The sequence below is a fragment of the Lottia gigantea genome (assembly GCF_000327385.1).
Source record: "Lottia gigantea unplaced genomic scaffold LOTGIsca_14, whole genome shotgun sequence".
NCBI lineage: Eukaryota > Metazoa > Mollusca > Gastropoda > Lottiidae > Lottia > Lottia gigantea.
The window spans coordinates 2,203,025-2,228,545 of record NW_008707617.1 but is presented as its reverse complement, the minus strand read 5'-3'; the positions used below and the strand labels follow the sequence as shown (position 1 = coordinate 2,228,545).

General features: G+C 31.1%; 1 protein-coding gene across 1 annotated transcript in view; it reads right to left on the bottom strand.

Moving 5' to 3' along the window:
- Positions 1–1,924: 1,924 nt before the first annotated feature.
- LOTGIDRAFT_157505 (hypothetical protein) overlaps positions 1,925–25,521 on the bottom strand; it is a gene marked incomplete at both ends in the record, with an annotated part of 32,436 nt that continues 8,839 nt past the window's right edge. The window contains 19 exons of the mRNA XM_009049712.1: positions 1,925–2,216; positions 2,570–2,729; positions 4,421–4,516; positions 5,496–5,721; positions 9,360–9,431; positions 13,897–13,951; positions 15,088–15,249; positions 15,667–15,755; positions 16,803–16,880; positions 17,293–17,370; positions 17,958–18,101; positions 18,927–19,023; positions 19,423–19,549; positions 20,275–20,360; positions 22,181–22,437; positions 22,783–22,872; positions 23,526–23,594; positions 24,055–24,205; positions 24,545–24,642. Coding sequence (XP_009047960.1) covers positions 1,925–2,216; positions 2,570–2,729; positions 4,421–4,516; positions 5,496–5,721; positions 9,360–9,431; positions 13,897–13,951; positions 15,088–15,249; positions 15,667–15,755; positions 16,803–16,880; positions 17,293–17,370; positions 17,958–18,101; positions 18,927–19,023; positions 19,423–19,549; positions 20,275–20,360; positions 22,181–22,437; positions 22,783–22,872; positions 23,526–23,594; positions 24,055–24,205; positions 24,545–24,642 — 2,427 coding nt within the window. The remainder of the gene's footprint in view (positions 2,217–2,569; positions 2,730–4,420; positions 4,517–5,495; positions 5,722–9,359; positions 9,432–13,896; positions 13,952–15,087; positions 15,250–15,666; positions 15,756–16,802; positions 16,881–17,292; positions 17,371–17,957; positions 18,102–18,926; positions 19,024–19,422; positions 19,550–20,274; positions 20,361–22,180; positions 22,438–22,782; positions 22,873–23,525; positions 23,595–24,054; positions 24,206–24,544; positions 24,643–25,521) is intronic.

Here is a 25,521-nt window from a genome sequence, read left to right as displayed (position 1 = left end):
TGAGGTTGAAAAACAGATTAGAAGTTTCAAAAGGTCTCGTTGCGACACTCGAAACTGTCACATTTCTAGTATTGTGTTGTTTTTTTTTTATATTTAGGTTGTTTTTAAAGCTTGGTTAAGTTTATTTTGGCCTACAATTTAGTTTTGAAATCAATTTATGCCGCGGTGGCTCTGTGGTCATTTGACTGTTAGTAAGGGGATCCAGGGTTCAAATCCCAGTCGAGGATGCTTTCGTACTTGGTGGATGTTCTGTCCGGGTCCCCCCTTGTCAGTGGGACTGACTGACGTCTTGCGGATGAGATAATAAACCCCCGTGACAAATATCTGGGGCTGTTGGAATAGGATTAAGACCGCCGCTGCCTAGGCAAAATTTCCCACATTGCAAAAAAAGACTTCATATCTCCGACATAACCCTTACCATTTGGGTGCTGAGTGGACAACAAACCCCTTTTCATTGCATTTACCTCAAAATTGAAATATTACCGAATTTGGACCGAGTAGCCTATATCTTTATATGGGCCAGGTGGTCCAATGTGGGAAATCCGAGTCAGAATTTTTTCCGTAGAAACGCCAATGCGTCCAATATGGGATACTGACACTAGGTGTTGCCAGGCATATAATTATTCAAGGGCGTTCTCGCCAAGATTAAGAGCTTCAAATGAAAAGATTTTTAATTTCTGATGTTATTGTAAAAAGAGTGAAAAACTTGTTATCACAAAAAGAAAACTTTGAAAATTACTGATCCAAGACATAGTAATTCTGTTTTCATGTGATTTCTACATTTAAGTTAACACAAGAAAATATACCAGATGAAAATAATTGGAATACATTAACCTTCCCAGCAGTTTGTTTCCTAAATCTTGGTCCTTGTAACAAAGGAAACAATTTTTCTGCATATTTGCTTTCTCGATTTGGACAAAAAATTACATTTGTCTAAACAATTAATGAAAATTATCTTTTTGTAATGTTGTTACTGAATAACATTTAGACAGATTGTTTAATGATACTTTAAAGGGATTGTAAAGAGCTTTTCTAATTTTTTCATGCCTTTCGGGGACACTGAAAGCATCAATTTGCACCATTCCAATTTCCAAGTTTGTGGCAATTCTACTAAAACTAAGTGTTTGATGACGTCAATAATCGCAAAGAGTTTTGTGTGATAAAGCAAATTTCATGATTAGTGACATTCATCAAACAACTAGTTTTTGTGGAATTGCAGGAATGTCTGCTTGAAAATTGATGCTTTCAGTGTTCCTGATATGCATAAATTTTTTTAGAAAACCTCTTTACAACCCCTTTAAGTAACAAAGTATTTCTTTCTGTTTATGAGATAAATAATTAAAAAAAACTAATACATGGAAAAAATACATGTATATGCTTCAGACACACATGGTTAATTCATACAATAATCAGGCTCATATTGTTTAACAAAATGAACCTGGGTTATAAACTGGATAATGGACCTTTTACATTCTTCAATTAATAAGCCTAATTAAGGAAAGACCACTGCCAGTTAAGACCCAGTACCAAGACAGTTGTTATTTGTGTAAAATATTAATGTTTCATAATCCCACTGCCAAGACCCAGTACCAAGACGGTTGTTATTTGTGTAAAATATTAATGTTTCATAATCCCACTGACAAGACCCAGTACCAAGCCAGGTGTTATTTGTGTAAAATATTCATGTTTCTTTTTCAATCCATCATGCCAATTTACTTTCACTCAAATATTATATTGAGCGTCAAACTGATTGAATTCATGGCATTTGTCACTTCATAATTCTGAACAAAAACATGTTGTTTACTATCTTGATCTTATTCAATTTCTCAATAGGTCAGATTCTTCAGAAAGAAAATTACCATAACAACAAGCATATCATGTTGCAATTTCTTCCATTTATACGAAACAAGTTTTTGGCAATTATTCAGGATGGCACCACTTCTTCTATGTGACGACACTCAGACTTAAGTTTCACAAACTCTTTGGCAACTTCATCGTTTGTCCTTTGTGATAGAATGCGCAAGATTGTCCATCCCGTGTCATCTAAATGAACACGACGACCCAATGAACACCAGCAAGCACAGCTTCCTTGTTCAATAATGTCACGCAATTGCATAACAGCAACTCCTATAAGTCTGTCTTCTCTAGCAAAACAATAATCTTTCACACAAATATGGAGCTCATATGCATCTGGTTCATCTTCATTTCCAAGAATACTGAAAAAGCAAAACTTAACCTTAAAATCTAAATTGAAAATTTGAAACGATTGAAGAAATTGTGATTATGCAAACTAAAAACTATGTCATACTGTCATACATATATAATCAGTCACTTTCCTAAGCACAGAATCTTTTTTAGCAACCTGATCAGGTTAATCAAAAACAGATGAAAACTTAAGCTTTTTTATGTTAACATGCCGATTCCAATGAAATTCTTCATGTCCCTTTACCATCAATATAATTAGATATTGGTTAAGAAGACTATAAGTACTATCTTCACCTATGCTAAGATAATTGTTTCTAATCATTACAGTATAAATGTTATAAAGGTGAAATTTATTTTAACTCACAAATGGAAAGTTTCATTATACTTTGGTGACCAGTTGTTACTTTTTGATTTTGTGGAATGTTTACGTTTTTTATCACTTAGATGAGGTCCTATCAAGTGAACTTCAACAAAAGGCCTGAACATTCCAGTAGTCTGCCACTTCAAATCATTGGCTGCCACAACTATAAAATAAAAGGTTTGCTAGGTAAGTACACATTAATTATTAAATATTATTTATTACATATACATATTACTTTAAATTGTACCCAAATTCTAACATGTCCAAGATCCTGTGGATATAAACCTATATATCAAATTTTATCAATATCGGATAAAAACAGTGGCCTCTATCACCTTCACAAGCCATATTTAACATCAATGCAGTGAATCAAGGCTTGATATACCCTTGTCAAATCATACTCAAATTTGAAACATACACACCAAATTTTTTAAAGTTAGCTTTCCAGGCAAAGTAAACATATGCCCACACAGCATGAATAATCTGTCAAGTTTCTATTCAATACTCAGAAGATAGCTTGCCAGGTCAGGCAAAATGAAATGAAATGAAATGAATGGAGTTTTACGTCCTACTTTTCTGCACCATGTTGGCTAATGAAGACGGGCAACGCCATGCACGGTGCAATGAGGGAAATTTTGCCAGGGCTCTTTTTCGATTTCCAACTGTCGAGGGATCTTTAACGTGCACAGCCTGTAGCCCACAAAGCCTTGGTTTATTGTCCGATCCATATGACTAGACGCTTTTTCCATGTCAGCCCCTTGTACCTGGCCAGGTCAGGCAAGATAATAATACACCCACAGCAGCTTTATTAACTTTTTGTATTCAATAAAGACCAGCATGAATCATAATGATTAATCTGTCGAGTTTCTATTGCAACAATCATTTCCAAAGTAATCTTATAAATTCCAATGATCACAAGTTTCAAATCGATTGAAAATTGCAGGTTCTATTGTGCTAAATATCAAAATGTCAAATTTAAACTTGTCTAAAATCTCATCAATATTAATGATCAAACCAAATTTAATCATAATCATAAAAAAATTGTAATCTCTTTAGTGCTCAAAAACAAATATCGATGTGTTTGGACTTAATGCAAAACTTTAAAAAAATAAAATCAAATTCGAACTTGTCTGAGATCTTATCAATATAATATGATCACACGATTCATTGAAATCAATGGAAAATTGTAGCTTCTATTATGCTCATAATAAAATTTTGATGCATTTTACTAAGTCAAGGGCAATAACTCATAAACTGTTAAACAAATCCTCAATTTAGAACTTGTCCAAGATCTCATCAATATGATCACATAAAATTCATAGAAATCAGATAAGATAGCTTGGCAGGCAAGAAAACATACGCCAAATACAAACTGTCAGAAACAAGAACAGTCTTTAAGGACTCAAATATGAATTTTATTATTTTAAAGATCTTCATAATACATGGCAGTGACTTATTATATTAATTCCAAATTTTTTTCAAATCCATAGCAATAACACAAATGCCTTACACATCAAATTTTATAAAAATCACCTAAAAATTGTGGTACCTATCAAGTTCACAAGCTAATTTTGGACAGACCTGCGGAGGGACAGGGGCAACGGCAATGTACGTTTATATACATCAGAATGTATCAGCACCCTTTGTGTGCTCAAAAAGCCAATTGAAAGCATTTTAATTAAGCTTTCAGATAAAGCCTCACAACATCTTTTTATCAAGATGGTAGTTTGATCCTTTCAGCTACATTGTATCAATTCATTTATTAACTGAGAATGTAGGAAAATATAAATAGGCTAACGTCTCTGTCAATTATGTTGCAGCCAAAACTACAAGCATGTCTATATTCCATGTTACCTTTTACTGTAACTTTATGTTCACCTGTACCAGGATGTGTAAATAAATCAACTTGAATAGAAACTTCACCAACAGCATCACCAATGCTAGGTTGATCTGAAAGATATACATTATAACTGATTGTAGACAGAGTATGTAACAATTTAACATAAAACATGTATTCACCAACCCTTTTGCATAGAGGGGAAAAAATTTCAAAATAGCATAAAACATTTAAATCATAAGTTTAATGTTAACAACAAAGATGGCATGATTTTTTTTATGGATATTTAAATTGTATCTAATGTTTCACACTGCAGCAAATAACATCCAGTCAATATATTTATTAGAGGCTAACAAGTTTTAATTGTTCTATTTGACAATATGTCACTTTTGGTTCAGCTTCATCTTTCATGTTAAATAGCTGTGAGAGCTGTGACATCATATATCAGACTAAAGTTCATTATTTTCAAAAAATATTTAGATTGTCTGACCACCATTGGACTACCATATTTATTACAAGTAGTTGGCATATTTATTGAAGAAATATAGCTGCCACACACCCACTATAGAGGCAGGTAAGACAAACAAGTCAAAACTCTATAGTCAACTCGTCCAGAAACTCATCAATCCACATTGATACAGCATACCAAGTTTCATTAACAATCTGATTTTTATGTATGTTTGTCAAGTCAAGGGAAGTAACTTGAAAACAATTCTTTGAAACAGTGTCATTTAAAACTTATTTAGGATTTTGTCAAGTTTCATCAAAAAGGTTTCTTTCTGCTGACAAGAAATGTGCAAACAGACCAATAAACTGATGAATTGATACTTCCACCTTGTCTTGAGGCATTTTCAAATTTGCCCTATCTCTACACAAGCCAAGATTCTTTGGAGGAATATATGTATACCATAATTCTGTAGATTTTTGTTGCTTAATTAAAATAGCAAATAAAAACTCTTTAAATAATTAGTGAGAAAATGAGCATATCATTTAAAATTCTTAATTAGCTCAGCTTGTCACATGATCATGTCATCTCAGTTTGAACAGCCCCAAACCTCACCTGAACAAATAGAACAAAAATTAATCACTAACCTTGTGATGTTTGAGAACCAACAAATGTTTTAATAAGAGTATCTGTAGTTTGAGTATATAGTGATAAAGCATAACGCAATGATTGTAGCTCAGGGCTCTTATCCAAAAAGGTCTTCTTCAAGCCTTGACCACCAGCATGGAAATACTGTTTAATAGTATCCAGAGCCATATCGAGCACTGCACACTGTTTTGGGCTTAGATTCTTTTCTGCTTCTTTCGACATATCCTACAGAAAAAATATTATTATTACTGATTTCTTGCTGAATACATTCTTTTTTTTGTGGGAATATTTTTTAAACATAATTAATCATTGTAATTCAGGAAAAGAAAATTCTAAAATTATTGAAATATTTCAATAGATCTATAATTCCACCAAAGTTTCTATCATATATCCACATACTAAGTTTTATGAAATTTGATTGAAAGTTAATGAAACATTTTCATTATTCAGGATCACAAATTTACACCTTTTTTGTCACAACCTAGAATCATAATGCTGCTTATGCCTCTCATATCATGGAACGAAAGAATTCTCAATATTTAGGTTTTATTTAGTTTTCTAGGATGTACAGTATATCTTTCAGTTAATAATGTAACTCATTTCTTTTTGCCAATGAGTTTAAATGTTTTCATATAACAGATTCAGTGTTAAATATAAATAACATATCAGAAGAGGGTAGATTTCGACAAATGAAAATAGTTTAATAATGATCACTAATAATTAACATATCTCTTTCATTGTTTGTTTTATCTTGGCCAGTGCTTTTATGAGACTATGCTATTCTAACTTTATAATTATATAGGCCATGTAAACCATAAATTTAAGCTGAATTGAACTTTTTTTCCCAGAATAACCTCAAATTTAATTTAATGTACCATATAGAATTATCTTTTATGTATTTAATATTGGTTAGTTTAATGCTTAACTTAGAGCAGAAATGTTTCAAAATAGATGATTATTTATAGTTTATGATTAAGTTGTAGACATTACTGTGTAATTTGTATTAAAAAAATGTCAGAGATTGTCTGGTCTCCCTTACATGGTTTTCAGGAGTTAAAATTTAAATCTAACATTTGTTTGAGTTAGCACTTTGTGTGAATAATACCAATAGGTTTCAAAATAAACTGGGAGCATAGAATATATCTTTTTGAGAGTAGGAAATATTATATCTTACTGTCATAATAGCTATAAGATACCAACTGTGAGTTTTGAAGAAAAGAACCATGGAAATTTAGTATGAAATTAGTAAATTTTTAAATACATTAAATATTATTCTTTATGGTGCATACCGTGCATCTAATTGGGCTAATTTTATTGAATCTATATATGTTAAAATATCAAAAACTAAAAAATAATGGAAAGTTGTATAAAGGAATCAACTGCTTACAAGTTTGAGCTATTTGATTTGGCATCGATATAAAAAGATGAGAAGGAAGATTTTAATTACTAAATAATATATTAATACAGACATGATTCTACTAAAATATAAAGTTTATATAAAAAATGTACTAGTAGAAAAAAAAATTCAAACTAAGATAACAAAGAGCAAGTGAAAAGCTAGTGAAAACAATATTGAACTCAAAATTAGACAGAGGTAGTAGTAACAAAGGGAAAAGCATTTCTATGAAATTACACTGTGTTATTTGTGAACAAGTACTTTAATAACCAAAATATCAACAATTGGAAGACCCAGAAATTCGTCAAAAAATTTTGTTCTATACATTAGTTTCCAGAACTCTGCTACTGGCAGTTGAATAAAACTAAGCAGTACAACTTCTGTGGCTGAATTTCTAGGTCATTAAAAAGAATAAGAACTACAAAAAAACAACAACAATTTTACAACAAGGAGGGTATACCAAGAATGTTGCTTGTAAAGTCTTCACTTGTTTCATAGGATTGTTACTAGGAATCTGGCTGACATGATTCAGCAAAATACGAGACATATCCTCAACTTTAGCTTTAGCATTGCCAGGTAAGGGTAAGAGCTGAAAACATGAGTAGGATTGAAAAACACTTTGCCATAATCATGCTTTTACGCCAGCAATAAAAAATATCCAGGTTAAAAATAGTTACAGAACAGCTAAAATGAAAAAACTTTTGATAGATTTGATCTTGATCTCAACACCTCAGATTTGTATAATGATATACAATGACCCAAAATTAGTTTTCTTTAGTATATTTTGAGAGTCGAGAATAGACTGACAATAAATAATACTATGTGAGTATATCATTTCATCATCATTTTAAGTGCCAAAATACATTGCTCTCTTTTCTAGATCTTGACCTTGTACTTCAGTTTGCAAAAATCACTCCAATATGAGAGTATGTTTTAAAGAGTATATTGTTATACAATCCAAGATGTTACAGAATAAATCAAGTTATCAAGATTAGAATTATCTCCCCTGTAGAAACTTACACCAGGGAGGGAGAAAAACCTAGTAAATTCATCCCATTTACTACTTCCTTCACCCACTACAGAAGAAAGAAGCTGAAAGCAAAAGTTAGGTTATATTTTTCTCCAAACACAGGTTAGACAAAGGAAAAGTTTGATTTTAAAAATGACTAGTACATCCAAGATGCTGTTTTAGTAATTTAACTCTCAGATGTAAAACTTTACATGTTCATGTAGCAACAAAATAAAAAGTAACAAGTTAATAAAAGTACAATTTCAAAGTATTTTTATTTTATTAACAAAAATAATTGTAATATATATTTCAGCTACTAAAAACCTTTTTCCTATTTGAAGAGTAAGAAAAGTCTCCACGATAAAGAGCTACATGAACTTTGTATCTGTGAAATTTTCATATGAACCAATCTGGTAGAGGCAAGTTATGGCTAAACATGCACAAATACACACAGCAATTTTTAAAATTAGCCATTTGAAATATTAATTTCCTTTTGAAAAATGCTGGAGTTTGTTATTTTTAAATTATGCACAATATATTCCATCACCAAATACATGTTAATAATAGCCTTACCGTTTCTGAACTCTATTTGAAATAATATAGCATTAAAAATGTTAGATAAACATAGAGGAATGGCATTATTATCATATCATGGTAATATGATAAACAGAAAAAACAGTAATAAATAGTAAATCGTCAGATTATTTCATTTATTCTGAAATCATTTGAAGGTAGCTTGCCAGGCAAGATAACATACACCAACTACCAGCTGTCAGAAATGATAACAAAACCTTTAGTGGCTTAATTATGAATTTTCAAATAATCTTAAAATCATCTATAAGTCAAGGCAAAAACCTGAAACAGTTCATCAAATTAAAATATGAACAATGTCTCATCGCTGTACACACAAGGGCAATAACTCTGAAACTGTTCTCAATTATAACCAATTTCTAACTTGATCAAGTCTCATCAATAAATACATGCATACCAAATTTCATCAAGATCAGATAAAAACTGTAGTCTCTGTCGTGCCTACAAGCCACATTTAACACGTTTTTACTAAGTCAAGGGCAATAACTCTGAAACTGTTCAACTGATTATTACCAATTCCGAATTTGACCGAGATCTCATCAATATCTACATACATACCAAGTTTCATTAAGATCGTATAAAAACTGTAGCCTACAAGAAATGTGAACCGACGGACAGGGGCGATGGCAATATACGCCCACTTTTTCATGTGTCTGTATAAATATTAATGTGTCCAGGTTTCATTTTCATTTATGATATATATTTGCACCCAATTCAAGGCTTACAACCAATACAATCAAACAGAAGTAATATCAATATCTGGGGACACGTTGATATACTCTCATATATTCATGAATGTCACGTTCCATCGAAATCAGATCAAAATTACTAATTATTTAAAGTTTTAAAATTATTGAAATATCGTACCTGTCTTGGATCAGATAAAGGAGGTAAAACAACCGTTTTCTCCATTGTGTGCATAACTATTCTCCACAATTCCTGAAGTGAAATCAACGATTACACATTAAAAATCATCTAAAAGATTAAAAATATATTCTCAATATTCTTATAACTGGATATAAAAAAATTACTTTGGGCTTTTAGTTTTAATTAACATTACTAGTAGAGGGTGCTTAGATGTGGTATAATAAGTTTAATTAAGTTATAGCCTATTTTACACTATAAATGTATATGGAGAAGATTTACTGAAGTTCTCTACATAGATCACAATCTATCTTCACTTTCAGTATCAATTTTCATGCCTTTACGTATAGCCCTTTCCGATAACGAGGTTATCTCCCCTTAATAAATCAGATGCTACTGGCGCTAGCTACTTCTGGGGGCTATCGTTTGACAGATTGACGAAGGGCGTGTAAATAATGATAGATTAGAAAGGTTTATCCTCATAGGTATGAAAAGGTTAGAGTGATCATGGACAATCTGTATAGGGGAACAAGCGGCACTGATAGAATGAGTGAAAGGTGGAAATGCGGCTGGGAAAATTTAGATCTGAACGTGACCCAAGACAAGGAAAAGAGTTTAATGAAAGGAAAGTGTCAAAACAAACAACACGGTTGAGTGAAATTCTTTTGCATCCTACCGAATTGAAAGTTTGGACCGATGATTTCTCAAGAGTGCCAGATTTTTCACAAAAGGATATATACAACTTACATTGTTTTGAAAATGAGCTGTAAAAAGCAACTGAGGTCGACGGTTTCTTATTCTGTTTGATATTGTGATATTGACGAGATTATGATTTTGGGCCATAAATTTTGTCATTATGCCACTGATGAAGAAATTAAATCCCAAGACAGAAATCCGTCAGAAATCCAAGGCAGGTTGGTTAACTAAGCAAAGTATGCTTTATCACATAAGGCCATTTGCGATGAGTGACGTCATCAAACGTTTTAAGTGAATTGCAGGAACAGACGTGTGATTGAAAATTTGAATGATGCAAATAGATGCTATCATTGTCCCTGATACACATTAAATATTTAGAAAACTTCTTCCTTAATGATAACTTGCCATGTAAAAAAACTTGTAGGTTATGACCTAGCATCTTATGACCTTTGATCTTGTGGGTGCTTAGTCATGGCCAACAACTTGTTTACTTGGCTTATCTAAGTTATGGATGTCAGGGAAATCTAAAATAAATTATCGATTCAGGTCGAAAACAGGCTCAATCAGTTGTTTAATAATATAATTATGTGCAACATTTCCCAGGTATGTGACTGTTATATTTAAAATAAATATCTAAATTTGAGTTATGGCAAAAGTTGATTCAATATCAAAATATTGAGAATTTCCAAATTGATTGTCTGTCACAGAAAACAAAATAAATTGCTTGTTTGTGCACAGAAATATATACAAACACGCCAAACAAACAAGTTGAGTATCCCATCTACATATTAACATAACATTTGAAAAATAAAAACAGTTATATCATCTGCCTTTAAAAGGTAATTATCATGGTATTATGAGTAGAACAACAAAATAACAATAATATTTAACAACTTAAAACTGGACTGCTGTTGCAAATGAATTGTCTCCCTTTGATTTCAATGATATCTGCGTGGGCTTTAACAATTGCAAACAACAATGTGACAATAAAAACAAGAATTCTATGCAGAAATACTAGTAAAGAATTAGACATCACATTATTAAAATATTCCAGATCAATCAGCAGATCTAAATCTACTTTCTGGAACCAGAGAGGTTTGTAAGCTTGTTAATCCAGGAACAAAATAAGCGGTATCACATTACAGTTTGCGATACAATATTCGGCAAAATGCGATGTAATTTTCGTCAGTAGAGCATTTTTTTTTGCAATACATCATATTTTCTAAAAATTAAATTAACTCATAATAAGATTAGGTGTCTGAAACAAGGAGAATCCCTTAATTTGTCGCACCTTTTAGTAAATTTTTCGAGGACTAAAAGTCGGCACAGACTCAAAGTATAGTATCGTAGTCATGGATTGTGCTAAATAAGGAACATTATGCTGAGGTGGATAGCAGACGACACTTCGGGGAGATAGAGTAGAGCAGAATGGATATGGCCTTCGTGGTGAAAAAAATCTATGCTTCCTCATTTAACAATTGAAATACAACACTCCTATTGTAACAAAATAATAACAACTTTTAAATATCCATTTCTGTAAGAAAAACCGCAAACCCGAGGTTTTAATATTATCGGTTGGTTAGGACTTTCTCAATCCATTATTGAAGAAATATCATAAAAAGTAAACGTGTAGTTCTAAGCGTGCATTATTTACGGTGACAGATTTTTAAAATTTACTCGAGTGTCAAATGGAATGAGCAACATATTTGGGGTTTAATGTCATCTTCTTTTTCATTTATATGGTATTAAAATTGATAAAATCAAAAATCAATTTATTCAATGATATTATTCATAACTTTTATTAAACATTAAAAAATAATTAAAAAAAAGTGCTATACAATTTCATGGAAGAATTTGCTCCATAAAATTTTAAAATGCTATGCAATTTCGACTCAAAAAGTAAAAAATGCTATGCGAATTGTAAAAAAGTAATTTGTACCTTGTAATCTTGCACATCATCGCCATATCCTTGATGCCTGATTAGCCATGGGGATGGGAATGGCACCTTGTACAAAGCGGAAATTCTTAATCCTTTCCATTTGCAATGTCCTTTGTTCTTATAACATCCTGTTCAGAAAATTTCAATTGCTTTTTCTTTAATGGAGGAAAAATCAAATTTATTCCTCTGGGGGTGGTCAAATCAGCCAATGGAATCTCCTGGTTTGCAGAGTTCAACTAACCCCCTTTCTATAGTGAGTTGATTGTCACTACTGCTCCCACACAAAAGATATGATACATAAGTGACAATGCCATCTTGACTAATTTCTCTTAAAAATTTCCAAGTCATATGTGATTTCTAGTCACTGTACAGTAAAGATTTTAACTTTAATGATGAAGGTGTCTCCGTTCATGTTGTTGTTGAGATAAAAAATCTATATGCCAACTCCTCTAACAGGAGACCCAATCTAATTCGCATAAGACCATAAAGAACTCATCTATACAATGTAAAAAGCAGGCCGACCACCACATCCATAGTTTGTTCCACTTCTCCTTGTTGTTTTCTCCTCTTGCATCAGATTTTATCTCGTCAAACAAAGCATCAAACGTGTTGCAAACTGGGATTCCTTTCTGTGCATCTGATTTGATGTCATCATATGTTTATACAGGAAGAGATACCTGTTCACTAGCAACAACACAGATAATTTCATTTACAGTCTGACACCCAACATCTTGAACAGCCACCTTCGGTTACAATTGATCTTGTACTTGATGGTGATGTTTGAATATACTGATTCCTGATAGTAGAATGGTTTTTAACATCTGGTTGTCCCAAATAATCAGGGACTCGCAGGGAGGTATCTAACATTAATCCAGAAGTAATAAACCCATGTTCACTGTTTGATGATACCTCACTGTCAAAACCGATGCTAATATCTTGTTCATTAGCCGACTAAAACCTCATTATCTTCATGGTTTTCATCTATTTTCTTAAAACATGAGGGTGTAAATAATTAAGGAATTGTTTTCCTTTTCCAGTTTTAAAATGATGCCACAGTAAGTTGTTTCTTCATTGGCACGTGGGGTATTAGATGCATGCATGCAAACCAGAAAACATGTAAAGAGAAAGTGTCATCAGGTATTTAAAAGAAGAGTGAGCATTTTCCTGGCTAGAATCAGTCTACCTACATCTTCAGGGCATCATTGGCCTTGGCATGGCAAATTGCAATGCCTAGTAGTAGGCCTAGTCATGGTAGTAAAAGACAGGATGGACAAAAACTAGTTATCATAATTCAAAGTCATATTAAATTAGATCTAGGCCTAAATTAGGCCTACCAGTACCAGTATAAATTAAACAAATTAACAGTAATTGGCAAAACGCGAAATGACAAAAACTTCTTACTGAAGTTCTGAAAGATTTACTTTGAAACAATGGTGGAATAGGGTTGATAGGCGTTGTCAGAAAAAAAGTCAGAACAGAAAAAAACTATTCTCCGTGGATTTGAAGGTCATCATAAGAAGCTTACATTGTTGCAACCAAACTCGTTTGACTCGGTCATTAGCTGGAAATCTATGCAGTGATATTCTTTTTGAACCAAGTTGTTTTCCCCTGTAGTTACTTCATACGCAGCAATATTTCTTTGTCTTGGAAGACATTGTTGACGTTGTCAACCAAGCGAGCCGAATAGCCCCTGGAGGTAGCATACAGTAATTTTTGCTAGCGCCGCAGGAAAAATGTGCAATTCAGGGGGAAATAACCTACTTTCCGGAAAGGCCTATAAACTCAGGACAATATGAAAAATTTCTTGTATATGTGAAAAACACTGATAGACATATTATTTGCAATCTTAACCAGATCTACAATCAGATCTATTATTGAGAGATGATGTTATAAAAAAAGACAAACCTTTAACAAGCGTTTGAGCACAGTTTTCTCACAAACTTGAGCAAACATAGGAAGGCTGTAGATAGAAAAATACAAGATCAAAATAACAACATCAAGGTTTATGAGCACTTGAATCAATAACTAAATTCCATCATATTCTATAGAAACTCAAATTAACTAAATAAATCATCTTAGCAGAACTTTCAAAATATAAAGAAATTTCATCCACACCATGAATCATAATGTTTAATCTGTCAAGTTCAATGCAAAAAGTAATAACTTAAAACTCATGTAAAACAGATTAAACTGTACCACTTTCTCTCAAACAAATATTGATGCATTTTAATCAAGTCAAAGGAAATAACTCTTAAAATGTTCTATTAAAAGTAGTCAAATTCGAACATTGTCAAGATCTTATCAATTCCAATGATCATACCAAGTCTCATTAAAATCAGATGAAAATTGTAGCTTCTATTGCTCTCACATACAATTTTTAGTACATTTTAACTAATTTATATAATTACATTTAAATCAGATAAAAACTGTAGTCTCTTTGGTGTTCACAAAAATATTTTTGAGGCCTTTTTCCTATGTCACGGGCAATAACTTCGAAGTCGTTATTCTGATTATGACAAATTTCGAACTTGACCAAAATTTCATCAATTTATAAATGGATATTAAGCTTCATCAAGATCGGCTAAAAATTGTAGCCTGTGTGGTGCATAAAAGCCAAATTTAACGAGTTTTTACTAAGTCAAGAGCAATAACTCTGAAACTGTTTATCCAATTATTACCAATTTTGAACTTGACGTAGATCTTATCAATATAGTTACACCAAGATCAGATAAAAGCTGTAGCTTTTACTATGCATACAAGAAATGTATGGCAATACACGTCCACAACAATTGTCAAATTAGAACTTGACCAAGACCTCTTCATAATAAAAAATTGCATTAAAATCATATGAAAGCTGTAGTCTCTATTGTGTTCACAAACAAATTTTGACACGTTTTTCCTAAGTCGGGGCAAAAACATTCATCAATGTTGACCGAGATCTCATCAATATAAATGATCACAAAAAGTTTCATTAAAATCAGATAAAAACTGATGTCTATAATGTGTTTACAAGAATTGTTGACAGACTTACAGACAGGGATAATAACACAATATATGCACCTATCAATATGGGCATTTAACAATGTATAGACCTACCTGCCATCTAAAATATCCATCAATGGGCGAAGTATCATATCTGATTCTTGTTGTATAGTTGTACGCTGACTAGGTTGTGATAAACTCACTTGTCCAGCTCTTTTCACTTTACACAGTAACTGCCCCAACTCAGTCATACTCTGTTGTATTTGAGGCTGCAAACTGAAAAACAATTATTTCATTTCACAACCTATGAAGGCATAAATTGTTCAAATGTTATTATCATACAGCCATTTTAGCCAGGTGAAGGGAAACAGATTTAATGTCGAGGTTGTAATCAAGAAATCTGATATTTCTTTAAAGTCAAAAGACAAATAACCCTAAAACATTTATTGACAATTCATACTAATGTAAAGTTCATTCAAGATCTCATTGATTCAACTTGATGTGATTTACACATCGTCATGATAAATTTAAATTTTGGATATCATAGGAAATATTGGAGTTGCAAAAGGGGTCATTTTGACTCACAAAGTGCCATTTGATACTGCTTAAATTGAACCCTGTGCCATTGTAATATAATATAATGCCTGACAAAAAATAGTTTGCTTGTTATAGAATTTACATGTTCTAACTTACCTTTTGGCAAATATTGTACTTAAATCATCCAAAACACTGTTTAATTTCTGTTGTAACTCTTTCAATATTTCTGCTGCATCGGAATCAAGCTATGAAAAGAGATTTAATACAAAATTGTAAATCTTGGAATATGCCCAAATATCAGCAAACTCCAAAAAGTTTTGAAGCCAGTTTTTCAATTAAAACCAAAAACAATTTCAAGCACCCTTAAATTGATATATCAAAACCTTAAAACTGTCAAACTTTAGTCCCCAGTTAAAACTTTTTCCAATGGTACATTTATATAGCACTAAACTCCATACAAAAGTGTGCTCATGACCCTCACGGAGATCATCCTAGTCTCAGTAGCTTTTGTCTCATATAAAAATTTTCCATTGTGTCATTTAAGATAACTTTTGATATAGAGCCAATACAAATAGTAATTAGCATTGGTCTAAAAGGGTTAACCACAATTCCATGACAGCTTTATACATTTGAGAATATGTCTCTATCTCATCTCTACTTGCAAACTGAATAAGGTTACAAGCCAAGATCTTGACATATAAACCTATGGCAGCAAATCCCTTTGATGTTGCAGGTTAATTCAAATTCAAATTCATAACTCAAGACAGTTCTTTTCTAAGGTAAAAGTTTAACATTTGAGGGACAGGTTTTACTTTAGAGGGACAAGTTTAAGAAAGATTATCTAAAACTTTCCACTGATCAACATTAAGATAAAACCTACATCATACATATTTTTATAAAGTGCTTTTAAAATCAAAAACTAAATCATTATAATGTAATTATATAATTGATTTGTATTATTCAATATTATATTTAGAATGTTACAACTAATTCTGATTATTCCTTGTACTTTTACACAACATAACATGGTAGATAAGGCCTCGATTTCAGGTATTCTACAGCCCAGTTTTCTCACTAAAACTTGTCTTATATTATTGTCCCACACTTAAATATTTTTTTAAGTTTCAATAGGGTTTATCCTAGAGTAATAATAATCTTTTTCACCAATTTTTGTCTAATTCTGTACAAAGTTAATAGAAATGTATAGACAGACAGCAGCAAGGAAAACAACTAATCATTAAGTGTACAATATTTCAAATTTAATTGATTTTATTTCAATGGCTAAAACTTACTTTTTCTCCACCCATTGACTCAAAGACTTTTTCTAATTGAACTCGTAATTGCTGGATATTATTCATTAATATACAAGCCTGAAATGAGTAAATAAGGATATGCAGAAATCATCTAATACTTGGATGATCAGTTCATAATGTATCAGTTGAAACTGTTTTAGTAAGGAATAGTTGAAAATTAACAATGTAAACATAATTAATAATATAAATATGTAAGACATGAAAGATATACCAATAAACAAATTCACATGACATAGGTCAATAGTAGCTCTTCCAGTGTTGTCAGCTGAACTCATTTCTATTTCTGAGCTATGCCAGTTTTTGTTTTTAACAGTTTACATTCAAAAATATTTCCCAACAAACCATGGCATTAAATATAATATCATATTCAAGAGGGTTACAAATGATCTTCTACATATTCAGGCTGTAACTCTAGGGGTATTACCAGCCATGACACTAAACAAAATATTTTTATAATGTAGTAACTCACCACTTTTTGTCTACTGGTGTACTTATCAAAATCTCTCCTAACTATATCAGCATACGCCAATAATACTTTATTGACAGTCTGTATAATTAGATAAAAAAGAATTATTTAATGTTTGCTTAACACATAAACAGCAGTTATAAAAGATCTTAAAAAATCAAGCTGTTGACCAAAAAATTACGCCCTATAGCCTACCACCCACTTTGAAAAAATGAAAAAAAAACAATTATATAAATTTTCAGGTTCAAAATTGAGGATCCTTTCTACCAGTTGGTCCTTTGGCCTTAGATTGGCCAAGCGACAAACTTTTACATAGTTTCATGAAAAATTGGTTGTACCTCAAGATTCTTTTGGTGCCACAAACTGTGTAACATTTTTTTGTATCATATATCTACATACATATATATATATCAAAGTCTGTGGCAAATCAGTACATAAATAGAAAGAGCTATAGCACTTTAAATATGAAAGATAACAGTTGTTGATATTCAGAAACAGCTTTATGTCTATTTATACAAATAACAAAGTTCAGTATCAAAACTGTTAATTTTACAGTGTATAACAATAATAATAATTGTGAATGGAAGGACTGACACTGGTGCAGGTAATAATATTGCCACAACATACAATGATCATATATATATATCGAATTATATTTTAGAACCTACCTTTGCAAATCTTTTAATGTATCTTTTAACAATTTCAGGATCAGGGCATTCTAGTTTTCTAATGACATCAAAACACTGGTTTAACTGTGTAAAAACATCTACCACAGATGTTGAAAACAGAGCATGCTCAGATATTTTCTGAAACTAAAGCAAAACTTACAGTAAAAAATGTGTTTCCACACAATGCACGGTTAACCTATATTGCACAGAGCTCTAAGCAGAATGTCACTTTTAAAGGGAATGTAAACAAGGTTTCTAAATTTTTAATGTGTATGAGACACTTATAGCATCATTTTGCACCATTTCAATTTTCATTCAGATGTAACTTACATCCACTGGCAGCTATATTTGATTTAAAATATTTGGATGAATGGCAGCCATGAACATTAAAATTGAACTAGGACAATAACTCAAATCAAATATTAGATTTTTTTTTCTTTTTTCAAGGGTTTTTCCTTGGGTGATAATAAACATTTTCACAAAATTTTGCTGAAGTCTTTCAGATTTGTAACTCCTCCAAAATTACTAATTGAACAATGGACAAAAATTAATATTAAATATGTACCAATTTTTAAAAAAAATATTGTAGGGTTCATCCTTGGGTGATAATTAACAATTTTGCAAAGTTTTGTCAAAATCTGTGAAGAATTGTGCTTTCTATGGTTGATGATGGATGTATGGAAGACTGAGGGATAAACATGCTCCTCATTTTAAAAATTGAATCCTTCAAAGTAACATATACCATGCATTTCATCACAATTGATCATCAGCAAAATAAATAGACATCATCCTTACTTTGTATCAATATTGTATACAAACAGGGTGTGACCATGACATACTTTCAAACAAATATGTTGGCCAATAAAAAGTTTTCATATTCTTAAACATTTTCAGATCTGTTATAACAAGACAGAGTTATAAAATAGTCCTCTGAATTGATCAGCACAATAGAAATAATTGTAAACATACTCCATCTTTTCTATCTCTATCATAAGCACCATGTAAATATTCCATAGACACATCATCATTCTCATTTAACCATTGCATAACAAATGGTTCAAACCATCTATAAATACAAAAATTTCTTGAATTTTTATTATGTTTCAACCATTGAAACTACTTTTGTGCGAAAAGATGTCTTAAATGTCTTTAATTATGAGGTCTTGGCTTTGATACTTTATAAATTTGAAAAGAGTCAATGTTTTTCCTGGACATCGGACATAAGAAACGGTAACATTTTTGACGTCAAGATTTTTCATAAAGTATCAAAGCTATGATTATAATATTTTGACCTCATATTATTGGGATATTTAACATCTTTTCATCATTATCTGTCATATACAGAAAATGACATATATCAAAATAGGTTTTTTGTTTAGGAATTATGCAATTTTCGTATATTTCTTCCAAAGGCATTTATTTAAGATCCAAACCAACCAAAACTGTCCCTTTAATGTTTACTTACTGTGGATATTCTGGAATGGATCCTTTATATTGAGGCACATTGGCAACATAATTATTACACAACCATTTCACTTTAAAATGAAGATTCATATATTCTGAACTCTTACAAGTTCTTTCTTTTTCATGATCTGAAAAAATTATGTGTTAAATAAATATTTTTCAGTGGTTAGAATGAGGTCCAATTAACCAAGGACATGGTCCTGTCTTACAATACAATGAATGACATGAAAAAATATATAGAATAAAAAATGTACACAATATTTTGATGTACAATTTGTTTAAAAATACAAGTCAATTACATGTGTATTAGACAGACAGATCAAAAATACATGTTACAAAATACTATCAATGTACAGTTTGTTAGAAAATACATATCGAACAAGTTCATGTGTATGGGATGGACAATTTATGTTAAAATGATCAAGTACATGATCATAAGATGTACAGACACTAAAATACAAAAATATTTGTATAAAAAAAATGAAAAAAATATAAGCCAGAAGGAGATCAGTGCAGGTGCTGCGAGCAGACTTTCAATTTATCATTTATCATCTCATGTTCTTATTTTTGTATGGAGTGGGAGGTAGGATTTATCCATGCTCGACATGTTTACTCATCCTCTGATATTAAAGTTGTCATGAAAACAAAACAAGCCAATTTTTTTTTCCAATAAACTTTTCGCTTTATCAGAGTCATGCTATAGTAATATAACAAAATATAATATTATAATATTATGACCTTCAGTGGGCAATATAACATTACATCTTACCCCTGTAGTGGGCAGGGTCAGATTTGTCTGGCTTTTTATAACTTTGAACTTATACCTAATAAAATAAAGCAATCATACACATACCTTTTAAAGCCATACACAAGTCTTGGGAGAATAAACTCCAAATGATAGAGGCACTGACTTGTCCTACATTTAACTCCTGAGGGAATCTTCAAAAAAAAGGAGAAAAAAGCAGTTGATCAATGCCCATTACAAAATCAAAATGTAGTTTTTCATTCACATGTCAATGTTAAAATATCGACTCAAGGCCAATAACTCAAAATTGTTAAAATAGAACTTATTTGATCTCATCAGTATACTTAGCTATACTTAAAGCTAATATTACATGTACTATAGAGTTTATATAATATATGCTGTTGAGGATGTAATGAGCTTTATATTGGCTGTAAAAACAATTTGAGGTACAGGATGACCACTAATTACAGATCTGGGTTCCCAAAACAAGAATGATCATATCAATGTCTGTCATTTTTTCTACAAAATGTTCAGCCACAACAGCTCAATTATTGGAATTAATGAGACATATATCATTGAGAAACTAAAGCCCAAATTTAATTGATTGATTTTTTGAAATCTTTCAGATTGTAAAAATTGTTTGTTATTTCTTCAATCTATTATTATAAATGTATCATAACTTATCTCCCGAAGAAAATATCATGACGTCATATCGTTGTTTATTGTATTGTTACTATGCCTTGAAAATATGAATTGAAACATGTTGACAGAAACTATCTTGAAAGATGTTATTTATCAACCTTACCTATATAGTATTAAGTTAGCTTGTCTGACTTGATTAGTAATTAATTAGTATTATATATATTAAGTTCAAGAATTACACCTATAAGATTTCAAAAATAGTCCTCAAAATATATCTTTCTAACAACTTTCAAATAATGTGTTTTTTTGTTGTTGTTTTTTTTTTTTAACTATCATGGATTCCAGTGAATATAATTTTTTATTGTTAGTTTACATATAAATATGAATTGATCATTGATACATACATATGTAATGGTTTTAGATAAAATGTTTTGCAATTATCTTCAATCAATTCAATTTTCAAAACTGTTCCTTCATCAATGAAAGAAATCATATTATAAAGAAATTCAGTGATGGAAAATTAAAATAATCTTTAATGTCATGTCTTAAGCATAAAATAACTCAATTAAATTGTTGTGTAGAATATTTTGGACATTTTAAACATTTTACTCTTGAATTTCTCTGGACAAATCCTTTTCACTGTAAATAATGTGCAACAGAAACAAAATGGCATAATGCAGACACCATAATATTCAGTGATAATATAGCATATTCCACAATACTAACTAATTCAGGCCTACATGTAAACATTAGTTACTTTGTACAATATTTCATTTTGAAATTAATCAATATATATATTTGTATGAAATTAGTGATTTTATTATATATAATATATTTTAGTTTATTCAAGTTTATGCACTGTAAATAATAGATATATCAAAACTATACTATGAAAAATACTGCAACAAGAATTTTGTTTAACTTATTAATATGGTCACATGATCATAAGCCATGTTTTTGATCATTTGTAAACTTTTGGATTATTTTAATGGAAAACATTGTTTCTTGTAAGATGCCGCAATTCTAGGACATATAAAATTAATACCTGACTATCATACAGTCATATAAAGCCCCCTTTTTGATATATGTTGTCATAACCCTTTCTTTACCCATATTTATGTATTGATGATTCAATATCAAGAATTTATTAACGTGGAATATGGAAATACCCTAATTTTAAGGATCAATATTATTACATTATACATATTTATTAAAATTCACACTGTTCAAAATTATAAAATACTCTGAACCTAAGCAACACCGATATTGAGACATTATCATATGGGGAAAGATCTTCCATATAAGCACCTTTCGCTTTTCTAATAAAAGAAAAAACTCACACTTGACTTGAAAATTGATTATAGGTACTCACTGATTTAATACTGATGTGTAGTTATTTTTATCCTCATCTATGACAGATACTAATAAATCTATAAGTTTATGCCAAAAATCTAAACTATGAGATCCACTTTCTTCCCCTTCATTTTGTTCATTAGGATCAGTTTGAAATTCACGCTGATATAGTTCATAACAATTATCAAAGAGAAATTTATATGTTGATTTAACACATGCAACAACACAGTCTTTCACAACGGTACCAGCTCTTGGTGGACTTGTTAATTCTTGGACCTAAAAACATAAAGTTTAGCAGGAGTATAAAAGATTTAAATGTCAACATTAAATGAAACATTAACTTAGTGAAAGTAGTCATTTTATTTTCTACCAAATATGAGGCACTGCAAATAAACCAGTATATCCTAGTGGTAGTTTATGAAGACTGAAGCTGAGCCAATTAAAGATAAAAAAAGTATCATGATAATTCTCATTAGCAATTCAAAATTGATTTTTCAAAACTAAAATTCCATTTTACATTATTATGTGAAAATAATGGGATTTTTTATGGCACATAATGATGTAAATATATTTTTGTTATTTCTAGTCAACATACTCTACAAATCACTACACAATATTTACCTTCATTCTAAAGAATGTAATGCTGGTTAGTAAATCTACAGTAGATTTGAGATCTTGAAGGCGGGCAGGGTTAGAGGCTTGGAAATTATTCTACAAATATAAAAAACAACCATTTACATTTTCTTTTTTTGTATATTTCTTGGGACTCTATGTGGACCAATATGGACCACTTTGCATAACATTCCTTTAATGTATCAATGAAATATTGTTTATTTAAAAAAAGATATATAAATATCATTTCTGTATCCTTCTACACTTGATACAATAATAAAATATTTTCACTGTTAAAATAGTGCTCATTACAACAATTGAAGTGCAATATAGAAATATTTTTAAACTAAAACTTGAATGCGTTTTTTAAGCACAAGGGCAATAACTCATAGTAAATATTTTTCAATTCGTCTGATTTTCAATAGGGTTTTTCATTGGGTGATTACAAATACTCATATCAAGTTTTGTCAAAATCTGTCAATCATTATGCCTTCTACAATGTTTTCCAGCTATAAACTGAGATCGTTTTCAAGTAAAAGGGCAATAACTCCTACTTATTATTTTTCGATTTTTTGATTTTGAATTGGGTTCATCTTTGGGTGAAAATCCTCCTGGGGAAATTACAACCAATCATACCAAGTTTCCTTGAAATCAGTCAAGAATTGCGTCTTCTAGAGTGTTTACGGACGGACCAACTGATGGGCGGACATCGGTGACGCCTATATACGAAAAATGACCTGAAATATACTCACCCGATACATGGACAGATCTATTCGTAATGAATTGTGCAGTTGATCAAGGAGTTTGATGAATTTTTCTTTCTGAAAAACAATCATACCTTTCCTTACACAAATAACACTTAGGCAACTTATTTTTACCTTAAAGATTTTGACAGAAGTGGGCCTATTTCTTCTTGTGTTGTTACTGAATTTTCACAAAGAGTACTTGATCTTACATCAAAGAAATTCCAAGATATATACAGTCATTATCAGTGTCAGACAAAGTAGGAAACAACATATTATATTGACATCTTGCTTCTTGGACATCAGAGACATCAAATTCATCATGTATGTCTCATGTTATGTCATTTCTTTGGCAGTACATTTCTTTTAATTTTTTTCATTACCTTGATGTCAGATTTAGATCTCAAAGAGTGTACATGTTAAAATGTCTGCTTAGTTCACAGACTGATAAAATATCTGTACTTACTTCAACATACTAGATTCCTTTCATTTAATATAAACATTTCAATCATGGAAAGGACTAAGAAATAAAACTTACTCCAAAATTGGATGCAGCAAACCTATCACTGGCTGATACAGCTGTGGTTATGGTTGTATGTGCATAGAATGCATTTATGTTTGCTAAAAGAGTACTCATTACAGCTGGAACACCAGGACACATATACTTTGTTGACAAACAGGAAAAATGTCTACAAACAAAAAAAATTCTCAAAAATCCATTTTCCTTGAAACTTAATTATATAAATGAGCAGTTAAAGCCATACAACAACATTATTACAACTTCATTGTCAGCATATTACTTGATGATCAACAAATATAAAAGTATTTGGAGAACTTCCATCAAACCATGTCGGCCAATAGGTATGGTATTCTACGTCATATTTGAAATTCAAAATTAATTATTTCATCTCAATAAACCCTGGAACTTCAGGTTAGCAAGCTAGTGTTTCAAACTGCGTGCTCAAAGAGACAAATGGTCGTCTGAACGGACAATAAAAAAACAGAATACACTTCACACATCAACTTACGTCATAGCTTGATAAATAGACTCTATACCATATCTCATAGCAAACTCATCTACTATTTCTTGTGAAGGTTCATCATAGTAAACCTTCCACGCTTCATCCTATAACAATTTGTACAGAAATTACAATTTCAAGTCAAGACAACAGAGGTTTATAGACTAATAATGAAAAAAATTCTGTTTTCTACCCTACATTGTACCTCCAGCACTAATCAGTGAGAAAATAATTCAATGTTCAATTCAATTCATTTGGCTAGTACAAGAAAAGATGAACACAGTTGAGCATGTTCTGTTTACTCAGACATTGGATTTGATTTTCAAGCTCCAGAAGTTATAAATTCAAGATAAGAAAGAGAAAGTGAATGCTTGTCCTTTAGCCATTTTTGCCAACATAAAAAAGTAATTATTTGGTATTTTGATGTATAGTTATACAGTCAACCAGACAGGATTTCAACAATACCATGAGAGGATGAAATAGGTGAGTTATTATTTCTAGTTTAATATACAGAATAAAGGATAGTTTGAATAATGTTAAATAAAGGATCTAAAACGAATTCAGTGCTTTTTCCTTAATTCCTTGCACTTTTTCTATGTATTTCCTTCAATTGAGGTCAACATTTTAACACAACTGTCCAGGAGCTAAACAGAAAAGGTCTTGGTTAACACATTTATGTAATTACTAAATTGAAACTTATAGTCAAATTTATGTTATTTGGAGCACTTTCATGCCCTTTACCTTCCATTTAAATTGAGTTGTCAACATCAAAGAATGGCATGTTGTTTGTTTACACGGCGTGTAGTTATTAACCTGTGCTATGATTTTATATCATTTTTATGAACCTGTATTTTGAATCTGAGATCAGTACTGTTTTGCGATACGTGTATTTATGTATCAGGATATAAAAAATGTTAATATTAGCAAATTCCATTCCTACAAGCCTCCATATATAAATAACAAGATATGATTGACTGTGGAGTGAA